Source organism: Anastrepha ludens, chromosome 3 (genome assembly GCF_028408465.1).
Source record: "Anastrepha ludens isolate Willacy chromosome 3, idAnaLude1.1, whole genome shotgun sequence".
NCBI classification, from domain to species: Eukaryota; Metazoa; Arthropoda; class Insecta; order Diptera; family Tephritidae; genus Anastrepha; species Anastrepha ludens.
This window is the reverse complement of record NC_071499.1, coordinates 67,775,895-67,791,020: the sequence shown is the minus strand read 5'-3', so window position 1 is coordinate 67,791,020 and position 15,126 is coordinate 67,775,895. Positions and strand designations below refer to the sequence as shown.

The window sequence follows — 15,126 nt, the reverse complement described above, 5'->3', positions numbered from 1 at the left end:
TCTAAGACTTATTCATATAAATTCTAAACATCTGAAGTCCTTTAACCCTTCGTTTTGGGTATTAAAATTTTCTTTTGATGATTTGTAGGAAACAATTAAGTGACTTCAAAATAATTTTTTGAGAGTACTGCTATTTTCATGTTCACTGCTGTACATGCACACATTTTGACTGACAACAAGGCAAACTCGAGCATAATTTTAAATTTTTTATACCAACGTTTTTTTTATGTTCTTAACTTTATTCAAAGTTGTAGTGAAACTTTCTATAATTTTTTTAATGCGTGCCCGCTCGTGGGTGTTTGATGGATGCTCGAGGCTGCTGGCAGAGAACATAAAAATGTATTCCTGCATTCAATGCGTGTCTAACTTGTTTTTTTTTTTACAGACAATTTTTGTTTGATGTTAAATTTTTGTATAAAATTTCATTGCCAAACTTTGAAGTATTCAAGCCGAAAGTCTGCGGAAGGAACTGCGTTCGTCAATTTCCCCCTGCTGCAATTTCACCAAAAATTAATCTGAGGCACGGTGTACCTCTACTACACTAGTATCTGTATACATATGTGTATTTGTGAATGTATGAAAGGAATTTAGTTTCAAATAACTTTCTTTTATTTTTCCCCGGTCGAGTGATTGTTGTTTTGTTGACTGCTGCACTGCCACAAAATTTATGAATAAAGTGGACATATTCCGAATTCTAAACATTTCCAACCAGGCAAGCAAAATAAAGAGCGCATATGAATAAATAACTTCATGATATATGCATGATGTGCGTGTATATGTGTGCACGTGCCAATGTTCGTATGTAATACACATGTAAGTACTGATTTTAGTGGAATTTATGTTAGTTTGCTTAAAGTCTCCGGCTCGTTTGAGAATGTCGTTTATTTTAGGCTTTTGTTTCCATTTCCCCGCTAAGCACCTTTAAAGGAAAATATTTTTTTACGAGTGTGAGCCACCGAAAGCCTACATTACTGCCAATATGGAATATGTGATTTCATACAGCTTCCTTCGTGTACGAATATCCTCCTTGTGCTAGAGTTAAGTATTTGCACTTCCACATTTGTAGTTGGGTTTGGCCTGGATACATCACTTTGGGTGCTCGAAAAATTTATCTGGTAATCTACCAATTTCGCAATTATTGTTTAGGGTAATACCAGGTGGCGCAAAATTAATAATCCAATTTTTTGTTTTTAAATAATTATATTTTTAATTAAAACAAAAATGACTTTGAAGGGTGTCAATCTTTATTTTGACCTTTACGCGCTCTATTGCTTGTCTGTTTGTAGGTATATCACAGCTGTCTGGTTCACAAGTGACAAATATGATTGACGTACGCCGTGAGTAGATAAAAGTCTATATTTTATTAATTTTCGGATGGAGTGATTAATTTTGCAATAAGTGGTTTTCAGCTCGCGCAGAAATGTAGTGCCTTTATATAGGGTTTTTCAGTAAGAGCGCTTCAACTTTTGAACTTTTTTGAATAAAACACAAACGGTTTGACTTTTTTAACAAATTTTTTTTTATTATCGAGTTTGAATATATACATTTAAGTATGAAATTCGATTTATTTTGCATGACCACCGCGTGCACGTTTTACGAAGTCCAATCGTTGAACCCAATTTTCGACCACTCTTTTGCATAAATCGGCCGAAATTCCAGCAATTTCGCGTTCAATATTGGCTCTGAGCTCACAAATCGTCGCCGGCTTGTTACTGTAGACCAATGACTTCACATAACCCCAAAACGGGACGGCTTGTTAAATGGCCGTAATGCTCTTAAAGTAGCAGCAACAGAACGATTATTTTCATAAAAAATTTGCACGATTTGCAATCGTTGCTCAAGTGTGTAGCGTTCCATGATGAAATGTATACTAATGAAGTTTACAAATGACAAGCGAAAAATAAAAAATATTGCGTCGTTCGCCCTCCCTATCGGAAAAAAGTTGAAGCGCACCTATTAAAAAACCCTAAAATAACAACAGTGAAACAGTGGAACAACATCAAGACGCACACCACAAATAGGAGGAGGAGCTCGACCAAAAACCTTACAGAGGTGTACGCGGCAATTATTTATGATATCTATTTGACTTGCAGGTATTTTGGCCCACTCTCAGACAATGGCTTTTTTCAGCGCCTCGAGGCTGGTGAATCTCTTAGTTCGGACCTTGCTCTCCAAAATGACCCAAAGAGAATAATCTATCGTATTCGCGTCTGATGAATTTGAGAGCCATTGTATTGATGTTATGAAGTTGTGAACGTTGTTTTTTAGCCATTCTTGGTTCAAAGCTCGACTTTGTGAGACGGTGCCAAGTCCTGCTGAAACGTCCATGGTCTGCCACCAAAATGGTTGTCCGCCCACGGCTTCAAAGAAACCTCCAGAATATTTTCCCGATAATATTTCGCATCTACCTTAACGCCAGGCTCGATGAAAACTAATGCATGTACCTGCGGTTACAACGGCCTGGCGGTCAATCGATGATTCAAATTCTCGTATGAACGGTTGGTCAAATAAATCCTATTGTTTTGCGAGTCTACAAGTTGCTCAATTCGGAAAATTTTCTCGTCAGTAAACACAATGTTAACACAAAACACAAGTTAGCCAACTACCAGACAACTGATGACCGTGCATCACTGCGCGAGCGGTCTGAAGTTGGTTTCACTTAGAGCTTGTAGTTGAAGAAATAACAGTCCACAGTATTGTTTACAAGCACGCGGAAACATTTTGCGGAGAGTAAACGCCAAAAACGAAAATCAGTAATGGATTTCAAACGTAAAAGTGTGATTGCATTATAAATATTTGCCTGGAAAATCACAACCAGCGATTGTTCTTGAGCTTGAATAAAGTTTTTGTTTATTGCACCATTACTTGTTACAATGATGCTGGTAGCATCGCGAAACGTCATGAAGGTGGTCATCAAAAGACTCCAACAACACATGAAATGGTCCAAAAAGTGATGAGGCGAAATCCCCGACGAAGTGCCAATCAAACAAATGCCGAAATAACTGAAAATATCTGACCGTAGCATCCGTCGCCTACTGAAAAATGATTTCAAAGTCCAGCCTTACAAGATTGAAAAGGCGTATGATCTCACACCAAACCAGCAACAAGTCAGACATGAGAGAGCGAAGGAGTTGCATCGCTTGGGCGAAATTTCCGAACATTGTGTCTTCATACGAAACAATTTTTCAAATTGAGTAACTCGTAATGGCCCGTGCATTAGCTGCGTGAGCGATATAAAGTTGGTTACAATTCGAGTGCTGGACCCTGTATATGTTTAGGTAGGTAGATAGGTAGGGTGGCTGTCATAAGACACACTTAGACCTTCGGCAGGTCCATTGTGATACCACTGGAACTTATCCTTACCCTATGGACTCCTTTTCAAACCATCCGGTTGCTTTAATAAACGAGCAGAGCTTCGTTAGTTTTAGATGGGCTATGCCCGCTACATCGGTTAGAAATGCTGTATCGAGAGCTTCTACAGAAATCGAAGTAAGGGAGTCCTAACCTTCTAGCGAGGCTGCCTATTAAACAATGACCAGTTAAAACACCTATTATTTTTCTTATAGATTCTCTGTTGAATCTTAGCAAGATCTTCGATCGACCGCTGTTCCAGTTCGGCCATGTCTGTCTGCTTAGTTCGCATGTTGTGAGGTTTTGCCAGATTGTATTTACCTTTTTGATGGTTTCCCTGTCTATAAGTAATTTACAAGTGGCTATGGGCATGGGTATCAGCGCCTTATCCGGTTCGAGATCGAGCTTTGTACCGGTTCTTGCAAGTTCATCCGCCTTGCAGTTTCTTGCGATGTTCCTGTGGCCTGGTACCCAGATAAGGTGCACCTTGTAGCGCTTAGATACGTCATCTAGTAGTTTAAAACATTCTAGAACTGTTTTTGACGAGTGCGTTTTTGATTCCAGCGCTTTTATTGCTGCTTGACTGTCCGAGTAAATGAAGACTTCATTTGCGGGTAATACTCTCGTTTTTATTTCTTTAAGTCCCTCTTTTATGGCAGTGACTTCCGCCTGAAATACACTGCAATGATCAGGTAAGCGAAATGATTGGCATACTCCGAGTTTGTCGGAGTAGACCCCTCCACCTACTTGGTTGTCCAGTTTTGAGCCATCTGTGTAGATGTTTAAGTCATTTATCTTAACAATGAGCCCGTTATCCCATTCCTCTTTGGAAGGAAATACTGTGACAAAGAATTTATCGAAATTGATGTCCTTGGTCCTACAGAAATCCGTTGTGCTGGGAATGCAGGGGAATTGTTCTAAAATTGAGGAGTGCTCTCTTTGGTACGTTCTGAGTAGGCCGATTTCTTTTAGTCTGAGAGTTGCTTTGGCAGCTGTTTGCTTACCGTATTGCTCTATTGGTAAAATGTTAAGCATAGTATTTAGTGCATCTGTGGGTGTGGTTCTGAGGGCCCCGCAGATGCAGAGACTGGCCATTCTTTGTACGTGTGCCATGGTTCTTTTGATGTACAATTTATCTAAAGCTGGCCACCATACTAATATGCCGTATGTTAGGATTGGTCTGACAATTGCCGTGTAAAGCCAGTATACGATAGATGGGGAGAGACCCCAACTTAGTCCTATCAGCTGTTTACAAGAGTATAGTGCTATTGTCGCCCTTTTTACTCTATCTTCGACATTTGCCTTCCAAGTTAGCTTTCTGTCTAGTATTAAACCTAAGTAGCGGGCCTCATCACTAAATGACAGTGCCGTTCCACCTAGGGTCGGAGGAGCTATATTTGGAATTTTATGCTTTCTGGTAAATAGGATGAGTTCAGTTTTATTCGGGTTGACTCTTAGCCCATTTGCTTTTGACCAGTTTTCAACCATGTTTAGTAAATCTTGCATGACTTCTCTAAGTGTATTGGGGAATTTCCCTCTTACTACCATTGCAACATCGTTCGCATATGCTACGACGTGTTGTCCTCTCTCCTCTAGGCCCTTTAGCAATGAGTTTAGTGCCAGCACCTATAGGAGAGAGACAGCACACCGCCTTGAGGTGTTCCTCTGCTAACTTTTTTCTTGATCTCTGAGGCTCCTAGGGTTGCGATCACAAATCTGCTCAAGAGCATGTTTTTGATGAACTCAACCAGAGCGCCAGAGATCCCGAAATCCGTCAGTGCCTTTATTATGGTATCCGGTAGGATGTTGTTGAATGCGCCCTCGATATCTAGAAAGGCTACCAGTGTGAATTCTTTATTATACATTTAGGGAGTTCACAATATGTACTATTTGTCGTATTTCTTTAATCATGCTATTGTATTAGCACAGTTGTAAAGTTGTTGTTTTTGTTTAACATGTACAAATACTGCTATTTCAATACAACTTTAAAAGGTATGTTTAGTGTGCTATTTGTCTATGCTATACGATCAGCTGATTTTGTTTACCATCACAATTTGTGCAAAATCCAACACATCCAGGCATTTCTTTTTCTGTGGCTGCAACCAGCTTTAAACGCTCTCTTTCATTGGGCCAGAATAAAAATCTATCCTTTAAATTGAGTATGGCTGAAAAAACTCGCCTGGTTACGATTTGAATGGTACCGCCATCTCCAACACCAAATAAGGATGCCACTTTACGGATCGAAAGTCCTTCACCCGAAGATCCCAACCTAATATATAAAGTACGATTTTAAGCTGAAGTTCAATCGGAAGCTGTATTGTGTTGTTATCACTCCGAAACACATCATCATCTTTTACTAAGATCAAACTCCATTTGGTTTACTCGCAGCATTTGGCAAAATCTGTTTTCATCTAAATGCTCCAATACATTCAGCTTCCATTGGTTTGACTTAGGAATTCCTAAATGGACACCTCGGCGATTGTTTAGCAATATCAGCATATTCAGTCTGAAACTTTCATCGATATCTTCCTGCTCGTCTTCATCACCTACAATCAACACGTAAAAAGAGCACAAAGGAAGTGTTGGATTACTTACTCTCGTCCACAATGAAGATGTCGTGTGTATATTTTTGACAAATCGCTGCTATTATTTTACTTTTTTCGCTCCTCCTAGGCATTTTTATGTTTATATTTATATTTTGTATTACTTTCACTTCTGCTAAGCAGCTGATTGATTGGGTGAATAGCATTCACAATAGTACATCAAATAGCAAAGGATGTTCACACGTTCGACTATACAACTGTGCTATTTCAATAGCAGAAGGGAGAAATAGCATCAATAGTACACTTTGTGAACTCCCTAATTGACTTCTCAATTTCTGTAACAAGTGAGTTAAGTACTGTTTCAGTTGATTTCCCTTTACAGTACGCATGTTGTGAGATGCTGCGCTTATTAGGGCTGATGTTAGCCTTAATATGCTCTTCTAAAATTCTTTCTAATGTTTTTAGCAGAAAGGAGGATAGGCTAATTGGCTTGAAATCCTTAGGCGTTGTGTGTGAACTTTTTCCCGCTTTAGGGATAAAGACCACTTTTACCTCTTTCCATACTGATGGGACACTTTTCAGTTTCAGAGCAGCCTTAAATATGGCCGTCAGCCACTTCATGATGTAGTTGAGTGAATGTTGTATTTGGGCCGGGAATAATCCATCTGGGCCCGGTGATTTAAATGGTTTGAACGTGTTCGCTGCCCAGGTTATCCTAGTTTCAGTGATTATTTCTTCAATGTCAGAGTTTGTACCATTGTTGATTCGTTGCTGGGAAAGTGTGTGTCCACTAGCAACTTCAGAGTTTCGTCAATATAGTATATACAGTATAGTGTGTTTTTGAAAGGATTTTACGCTGGAAATGCTTTTATCTTAATCTTTAATACTACGTTACTAGATATTTAAACAAATGTTTATGGGTATAGTTTTTATCGCGCTTTATTTCAACTTATATATCGAATTGAGGTTTGGGGCACCGAAACAAAAAGTTATCTAAGTAAAAATATACTATGGTACAATGAGTCCAGTCTAAAATACTTAGGATCAGACGCAGACATTCATCGCGACTTTGATATCGATACTATTGACGAGATACACAAAGCAGACTATTGACGTTCGTACCATAAATCCTGTGATGAGAAGGCTCCTAAATAAAGAGAAATCTACTCGAAGTGGGCTTAACCATCAAACACCAACAGATCTTGCAAAATCTATGTATTATAGTTAATTGCCAACTAACCGTATTTGTCATTGTTTGTTAGTCACTCGTTTTAAATGCTATGCATATTTCTTCTAAATGAGTTTGAGGCCCTTCAATATCACTCTAATTCCATCTCCTTGTAAATTAAATTACTTATTGTCTAACGACAGGTGTAATATTTTATGGAAACAAGTAAAAAAAGAAAAGAAAAAAATTCAACTCATCTAAAAAATTGTAGAATTTTGAACCGAGATCTGTTTCGAATAGCAGCAAAATAGCATCCACATTACCAATATTATATAATTCATAACTTACCGCCACCTGCTGCTTACTTGTAACGTTGAATTTTGCTACCGGAAAATAATTTGAATATTTCCAGGAAGCTTTTTCGCGGTTATTACTTTTCGCGCACGTGCAGATAATTATTTGAGTCAGCCTCCGAACCTCTAAATTTTTATTAATTTTATTAACATGAGCATACAAATACATACAAAGCTATGTGCATACATACGCACATACGTACGGAAGTATCTATATTTTGACCTTTACGCGCTCCATTGCTTGTCTGTTTGTATACTGTAGCTGAGCGTACGATGCAGTTTCTAAAAATTATGAATCTTTCAATAGGGTGATTAATATTGTGCCATCTGGTTTAATTTTTGTTACTTGCACAGTGTTTTCAGTTCTTTAACACTAAACCTACCATGGACGGGTCAAATGACCCATTTTAAACTTTTTGTCAGAAGTTCTTAGAAATAACATTATTAAATCGTCATTTGCCTTCACGACTTTTATTAAAAAATACATCGAATGTATTTTTCAAGATTTACTCTTCTCTTGCTAATTGTTTACCGAGAAATATATGTGATCTTAAAAATATATATAATAATTTAAAGACGGGTCATTTGACCCACATTGGTATGAATAGGAATACATAAAATACCGGTAGGTTTAGTGTTAAACATCTGCTAGATACTACTTAGGTAGTAAGTACGTGGAAGGCCGGTAAAGGGATATTTTTTTTATATAGAGGAGGAGTGGTTTCCATTGCCCAAATATGGTCGCATTTTTTCTACAGACGTAGGTGAGATCCATTAGAGATTTTTGTCTTGTCTTTTTTTTCTAGAAGGATGTTGGTGCAAAAATCTTTTTATACATTTTACATTTTCTTGATTTTTCCAATTTTTTACTGAAATCTCGATAGAATGGTTCACCGTATTTTTATTGCGCTTTTAGTTTTTTCCAAAGAGGTTCGAGTTAGATGTAATAAGACTTGATTCATTCGACGTAAGCTCTGCCGCGTTAAAATTTACCTTATTCATTGTGGATAAGGTAATTTTTAATCAAAATAGATGGTGGTGTGCCGAAGCAGACTGCATACGCATACCCATTTTTCTATATTTTTTATACAATATTTATGATATAACTACCACTTCTATTTAAGACAAGAAACTCGGTGGCCCACAGTGATACCTGTATTTGTTTTCCCCTAACTAAGTTGCTTAAACGACTTAGATCGTTTTAAGGAGGTAACTAATACCTCCAGTGAGACATTTTGCAAACTTCCCAGGTCTTCAAAGAAACGATCGCCAAGATCTTTAGTACGACTTCTTTGAAGTGAAGGACATTCACAGTGGAGGTTTGGTACCAACTCAATTTCTTCTTCAGTCATTTGTCCTTTTAAGATTCAGTTTTGGCCAGAGCGCTTTGGAGACCCCACAGTTAGTAGTCATAGACTACTTTCTATTGGTTTCCGCGATTACGCTCAGGTCAATCGCAGTTTATAACTTATTTAGAGGAATGATTATGTCTTCTACCACTCACTGAAGGTCAAGTTCAAAGCTTGTCCCCTCATACTCATCCGCTCTTTCATTTCCCTCCCTCCACTTCAGAGTGGTCGGGAACCCAACAAAGTGTGGTGTTGTGTTGTTGGATGACCGAGAGCGACCTCCTGCATTTTTTAGCACAACTTGAATTGATGCGCGTTGATCGCTGCTTGACTATCAACAAAAATGCTGCTTGGTCTATTTGGTCTGCTTGGAAGCCGCTGCACCAGTGGAGTTTAAATGAGCAATTTAAAGATGATTGTTCCGAGTAAGCTCCTGGTCCACTGCCATTTTCTAACTTTGAGCCGTCAATATAATTATGGTGACCACTATCATCTGATATGACTCTGGTCTACCAATCCTTTCTGTCGGGTATTCATATTTTATACTCTCTTTTCAGATCTATCTTGAGAACCACGTACAGTGGCTCAATAAAGAACTCGGATGTACATAGCATGCAGCTTCAAATTCAAAATTTTTGTAGGAAATTCAAGCTAATTATTTATATTTTTCTATTGGGTATTCAAATAGGATTTTAAAAATAGTAATAATAATTTTCAAATCCATTACCTTGTTATAAAATACTTATCTTACAGCATTCGCAAAATTGGTGTCAACAAAAGAAGTCGGACATCTGGCATTATTGGGATTGTTTGGCACTTTAACACGGAGAATCGGACAATTAATTTGCTCTCGGTACAACAGTGCAAAGAAAGAACCAAATGAAATAAATTAAAATAAAATGTCAGTCGTGTTTTGTTGAATAATAGTCCCATTTATAAACATGGGTAGACAGCGTGGGCTAAGCACAATTTAAGTCAGAAATGTAAGTATTAGTCATCATGAAAAGGGTAGTCATCGCAGAAATAGTGAATAGACAACGTGATAAAACGTTTCAAAGAAACAAAATCCGTGGAAAATAAGAAGAAATCGAGGCGACCGAAACTATTTCCGATGCAGATGAATGGTGGATGGTACAACAACTTAAGAAAAATCCAAATTTGTCAGGCAAGAGAATAAAATTCGCAATCCGTCATGGGGATAAGGATTTCGAGTTCTGGAAGAACGTTTTATTTGCAGATGAAAGCAAGTTTAATATATTTAGGTCGGATGGACAATCATTTGAGTTGAGAAGACCTAATAAAAAGTTGCTCGAAAAAAACTTACCTCCGACAGTTAAACATACCTAACAATTATGGAAGAAAGTTTGGTCCAAAGAGAATTAAGGACAATTTTCAGTACTATCGGCATAACAATCCTAAGCATAAGTCACTTGATGTCCGTCTATGGCTTCTGTACAACTGTCCCAAGGTACTGGAAACACCTCCACAATCTCCAGACATCAATGCAATTGAACATCTGTGGGCTCATTTTCAAAACCAACTGAAAAAGCTTGTCATTAGAAACAAGAAAGACCTAGAAAATGCTATTAAAGAAGAGTGTGGGAAACTAGACCCTTTAACATGCAAGAAGCTGGTCAAATCCATGCCAAGAAGACTGGCATGTCCGAGTTCTTTTTTGCCATGTATTTTGCTAGGAATTAGTTGAAATTTGTTTATGTTCTTTGTAGTTTGAAAAAAAAATACGCTTGAAGAACGAAAATAGATGTTTTAATACATATTTTTTGATTTATCACTTGCTTGTCCGAGTTCTTTATTGAGCCACTGTTACATGTTTTCGATGCGTCTTGCAAGTGTTCCACAGGTGGTAGGACTGGTGCATTACCGTACGGGTTTTCTTTTAGCATGTCTGCTGCTTTAATCCTGAAAGTACATATAAAAGGTGAAGTCCAAAATAAACGAGACTGGCATCATAAAAATGCTTTTGATGCCGTCATCTTTTTAATGAGTTAATGCGTTGGGAGTTACATCTCTGGCTGACTTTCAGTGAAAGCTTGGTGATATTCGGTTCAGTGGAAGCGAAGTTATTGCGTCTAAAGTGTCAGTATGTTTGTGTCATCGGTACAAAAATGAGTTTCGAATAAAGAGCTAATATCAAATTTTGTTTTAAAATCGGTAAAACATTTACCGAAACATTGGAATTGATGAAAAAAGTATATGGTGATGATTGTCTATCTCGTGCCAGAGTTCATGGGTGGTTTACATGTTTCAGAGATGATTGGGAGAACATAAATGACAATGAACATACGGGCCGGCCAAAATCAGTAATCACCCAACACTCCATCGAAATTGTTCGTAAATTTATCAAAAATGAACCGAAATCATCGTTGAAATTCATTGAATCTGAGTTGAATATCTTCAAAACATCGATTTATCGTATTTTAACTGATAATTTGGGCTTACGAAAGGTCTGTGCACGTTTCATTCCGTACAAGTTAACTGAAGACCAAAAATTGCTCTGAATTCAACATTCGAAAAACCTCATTAAAGAGACGAGAAAAGACGAGAAAAGACGAGAACTTCTTTTACAACATTGTAACTGCTGAAGAAACGTGGTGTTTCCAACATGAACCTGAAACTAAGCGTCAAAGTGCCGAATGGAAGGCCCCAGACGAGCCACCACACAAAAAATCGCATTTGGAGAAGTCATGGTCAAGTCGATGCTCATTTGTTTTTATGATTTCAAGGGAATCGCCATAAAAGACTCACCGCATTCGCCTGATATGGTTCTTTGCGACTTTTATCTATTTGGAATATTGCATTTGGCCATGAAAGGAAACCGTTTTGCGTCCGTAGAGGCCATCCAAATGGCTTGTACCGACATCCAGAAGGACATTCCGGTCAATGACCTGAAATACTCTTTCGGAAAGCTTGTAGATCGCGCAAAACAGTTTATCGAGAACAAAGCTCCTGTCGTTTCTATTTTATCTCAGTCTTGTTTATTTTAGACTTCACCTTGTATATCAATGGCCGGAATATGTAGGATCACTTTCAGCGCCGCCTGAGGCGTTGATCGGAGCGCACCTGTTATTTGCATATTTAATTTATAAGATAATTTTATATTAAAAGTTTGCTACCATTCGCCATTGACTATCCATGCGCTTCCATTACATCATTGTTTTTGTTTTTCTTTATCTTCTGTATCACAGCTGCATCATTCGTATGAGAATTTCGTAGAGCGAATCCGCTCATTCCTTTGCGTATTGCCGTTATGCAATCATTCAGTTATCTCTCAGTCATACCTACCATATTTCAAGTGAAATTAATTTTTATTTAAATATTTGTGTAATGAATTATCCTTGGAAACGTGCGTGTTAATAAATTTCATCATGTCCATTCACATATACAAATGTATGGTCGTTCTTCATTATGTTACACAAATTTAATGTCTACTCCATCTGACGCGCGCTTGTCCGATTCTTGACCATGAGCTGTTCGTCCTGTGGGTGGACACCGACAAGCACAACAACATCAATCTAGCAGCAACTGAATGCCACATTGTTATTTCTGCTGTTGCTGTGGCTGTTGCTGTTGGGCCACTACTTGGCATTGTTTGAAGTGATGCATGACATATTCCAACTAATGAATAGGAAAATCGTATAAATTTTAAATGTCAACACAGGTTGTTGCTTGTTTTGTTGTCTTCTGTGATTACGACTTTTACTGTGATGCGTCGGATTTTGTGATACAAGAAGCAGGGAAGAATGGATTGGCGTCGAGCTAATGACATAGATATATGAAGGGGAGATTTGACGTCCAGATTTTCCTATACACACATACAAATGTACATAGAACCGGATATGGTGTGTTTAAGCTAACTATATCCACATGTACCTATATATACATCCATAACACATGCACACTCACACATTGAAATTCGTGCGTTTCATTTGTTTGTATGCTTCGAGTTCTGAACCCATTTACACGTAATAGAGATTCTGTCAAAAAAGTAACAAGAATTGATCATTCAACCCATTCGACGCCAATGTTGCCGAGAGCAATTTCGCTTATTTTAGGCTTACCAGCAGCATCCTTTTTGGCTTTCTTTGATGAACGGTAGTCATATGCCCATATGTCTGCCCAAAGAATAATCAAATAATCGCTCATTTGTGAGACATTTAGCGAGGTAAACTTAAAAAGCTGTAGGGGTGTTGACAGAAAATTTCAGAATTTTCACAATTCACCTAGGAAATTTTAAATATGCAATATTTTTAATACTTATAATAAAAATGATTTGAAATAGATCTTAGCAAGCGTTCAATTAAATATTAATTCAAGGAAGTACTGTTTAATATAAAAATAAAAAACAAAGATAAGACCACATTTGAGATGCATCTCAACAGCCCCTTCATATGTTGAGACTTTTCACAATTAATAAAAAAAATTTTGATGTATATGAAGTTATAGGGTAGGTTAGACGAATTGATTAAAGCGCGGCTACCATTTGGAAGTGCACAGATTCAAAGCTGCGTGCATAAAGCACCAAACGATGGAACGTTTTTTCTAATAGCGGTCGCCCCTCGGCAGGAAAAGGCAAACATCTGAGTGCACTTCTGCCATGAAAAAGTTTGGCTTAAAACTGTAGGTGCCTTCATTTGTGGAACAACGCAAGGCGCACCCGACAAAAAGGAGGAGCTCGGCTGAACACCCAAAAAAGGTGTAAGCGCCAATTACATATAAAAAGGGTCATTAATTTAAAGGTATCGGATTTTAAATTGAAATAAATCAACGAAAATTTGAATTGATTTGCAAATCTTTATTATTTTTGTGTAGAACCATTCTTGACATTTAAAAAAAAAAATCTATTTCAAATGTTGGCCGCAATTCGGTCACCCGTAACACCAATTTTGAATGACTCGCTGGAGGACTTCGGTAGGTATCTCGTGAACAACTTTAGTAATGTTGACTTCCAATGCCTCAACCGAAGATGGTTTATTCTGAAAGCACTTAGACTTTACATACCCCCACAAATAAAAGTCCAGAGTTGTGATATCCACGATCAATCTACTGGTCCGAGATGAGAGACGAACGGCGCAGTGAATTCATCACGCAAAAAGAGTGGATGTCTCTCTCCCATTCTCAGAGGACCTGTGTTAATTTATGTAGGATTTTTAGAAACCGGTTGTTTACCATATACTTTAATTCATACAGTTCCCGTTATACTTTAGTTCCACTGCTAAACCTACACTGAAGTAATAAAATAAACAACTTGAGTGTAGTGGAAATCTTCAAACGATTAGGCCAGTCAGTTTTTGCAGCACTCACGGCTTCCGCGCAACTTCGACCTTCGTCAAGTGATATTTGACCGAGCGCAACCTCTGCTCACTTGCTGGTTCCAGTCCTGTGCCGTTCTCGTTCAGTGCTATCTGGTGGTTTTACATTTGTGAATTATCCATTGTCACTTTCTGCAATTGATTTGCCATAGAATGGGTTCTTCATTCGTTTATCCCCACAGCGCGTCTTTGCTGATGTCGCTCGGCCAGAATATTCTACAAATGATGCGGAGGCATTTGTTGACGAAAGACTGTAGACTCTGTGTAATAGTGTTAGAGACCAGCCATGTTTCACTTCCGTAAAAGAATACGGACTTCACACGATGGGCGAATGTGTGAAAGAAATAAGCCACTTATGACCTTAAGACTACAGGAAGTTAGTACAGTGGGTTCAATAGTTTGTGTGCATATAAAGTACCCACTGCTTACGACTCATTCTTCCTTTGTACAAGTACATAAATGAGCATTAGGGTGATAGCTGTTTCGGTAATTGTTGGTATTGTTCGAAACACCCTCTGGAAATATGAGGTTACTCAAAAAACTACCAAATATTTTTAATATTTTAGTAGCCCATTGAATTTTGAGTTAACAAAGTGGCAGTTTAAAGTGGCTCAAAATTCACTTTGGTTTTCATAATTTTTTTTTTGTTGACGGAGTTATGCATTTTCATCCATAAAACGTTTTCCGTATTCAAAGTTTTTCTAAAAATTCTGATTAAAAAGTTTATGTTTTTAATGCAAATTTGTTGAATTTTTTTAAATTTTCTAAAGGGTGGTTAAGTTCAAGGGCCGGTGTTGATTTTGAATAAAATACAATTTTTTTAAGAAATTATTGTCGTTTCTCTTTATTTTCATAATATTGGTATAGCTCAATTACCCGGTTTGCTCAAACTCACGAAGTGCGCCATATGCATTTTGATTTGAACGCCCGTTTTCATAATAAGCCTGAATAACTTTAACGCGTTGCTGGATTATGTATCTTTCCATGGTTCAAATTGAATTAGTCTGGAATTGAAAAATTTTAAATAAAATC

At 37.7% G+C, this 15,126-nt stretch overlaps 1 protein-coding gene across 1 annotated transcript; it reads right to left on the bottom strand.

Annotated features, from left to right (window-relative positions):
* Positions 1-5,697: 5,697 nt before the first annotated feature.
* On the bottom strand, positions 5,698-6,204 carry LOC128857542 (uncharacterized). The gene is made up of 2 exons (XM_054093293.1): positions 5,947-6,204; positions 5,698-5,897 (listed from the first exon to the last, which is right to left on the bottom strand). Exons 1-2 carry the CDS (start codon positions 6,098-6,100, stop codon positions 5,698-5,700), a joined length of 354 nt encoding a protein of 117 aa, XP_053949268.1. The 5' UTR covers positions 6,101-6,204.
* Positions 6,205-15,126: the final 8,922 nt, after the last annotated feature.

Bases quoted from the DNA above. Each gene is read 5' to 3' on its own strand.
- LOC128857542 (XM_054093293.1), bottom strand. From the start codon at position 6,100: ATGCTATTCACCCAATCAATCAGCTGCTTAGCAGAAGTGAAAGTAATA. The intron at 5,898-5,946 runs GTAAGTAATCCA...TGTTGATTGTAG, and splicing joins CATCTTCATTGTGGACGAGA to GTGATGAAGACGAGCAGGAA.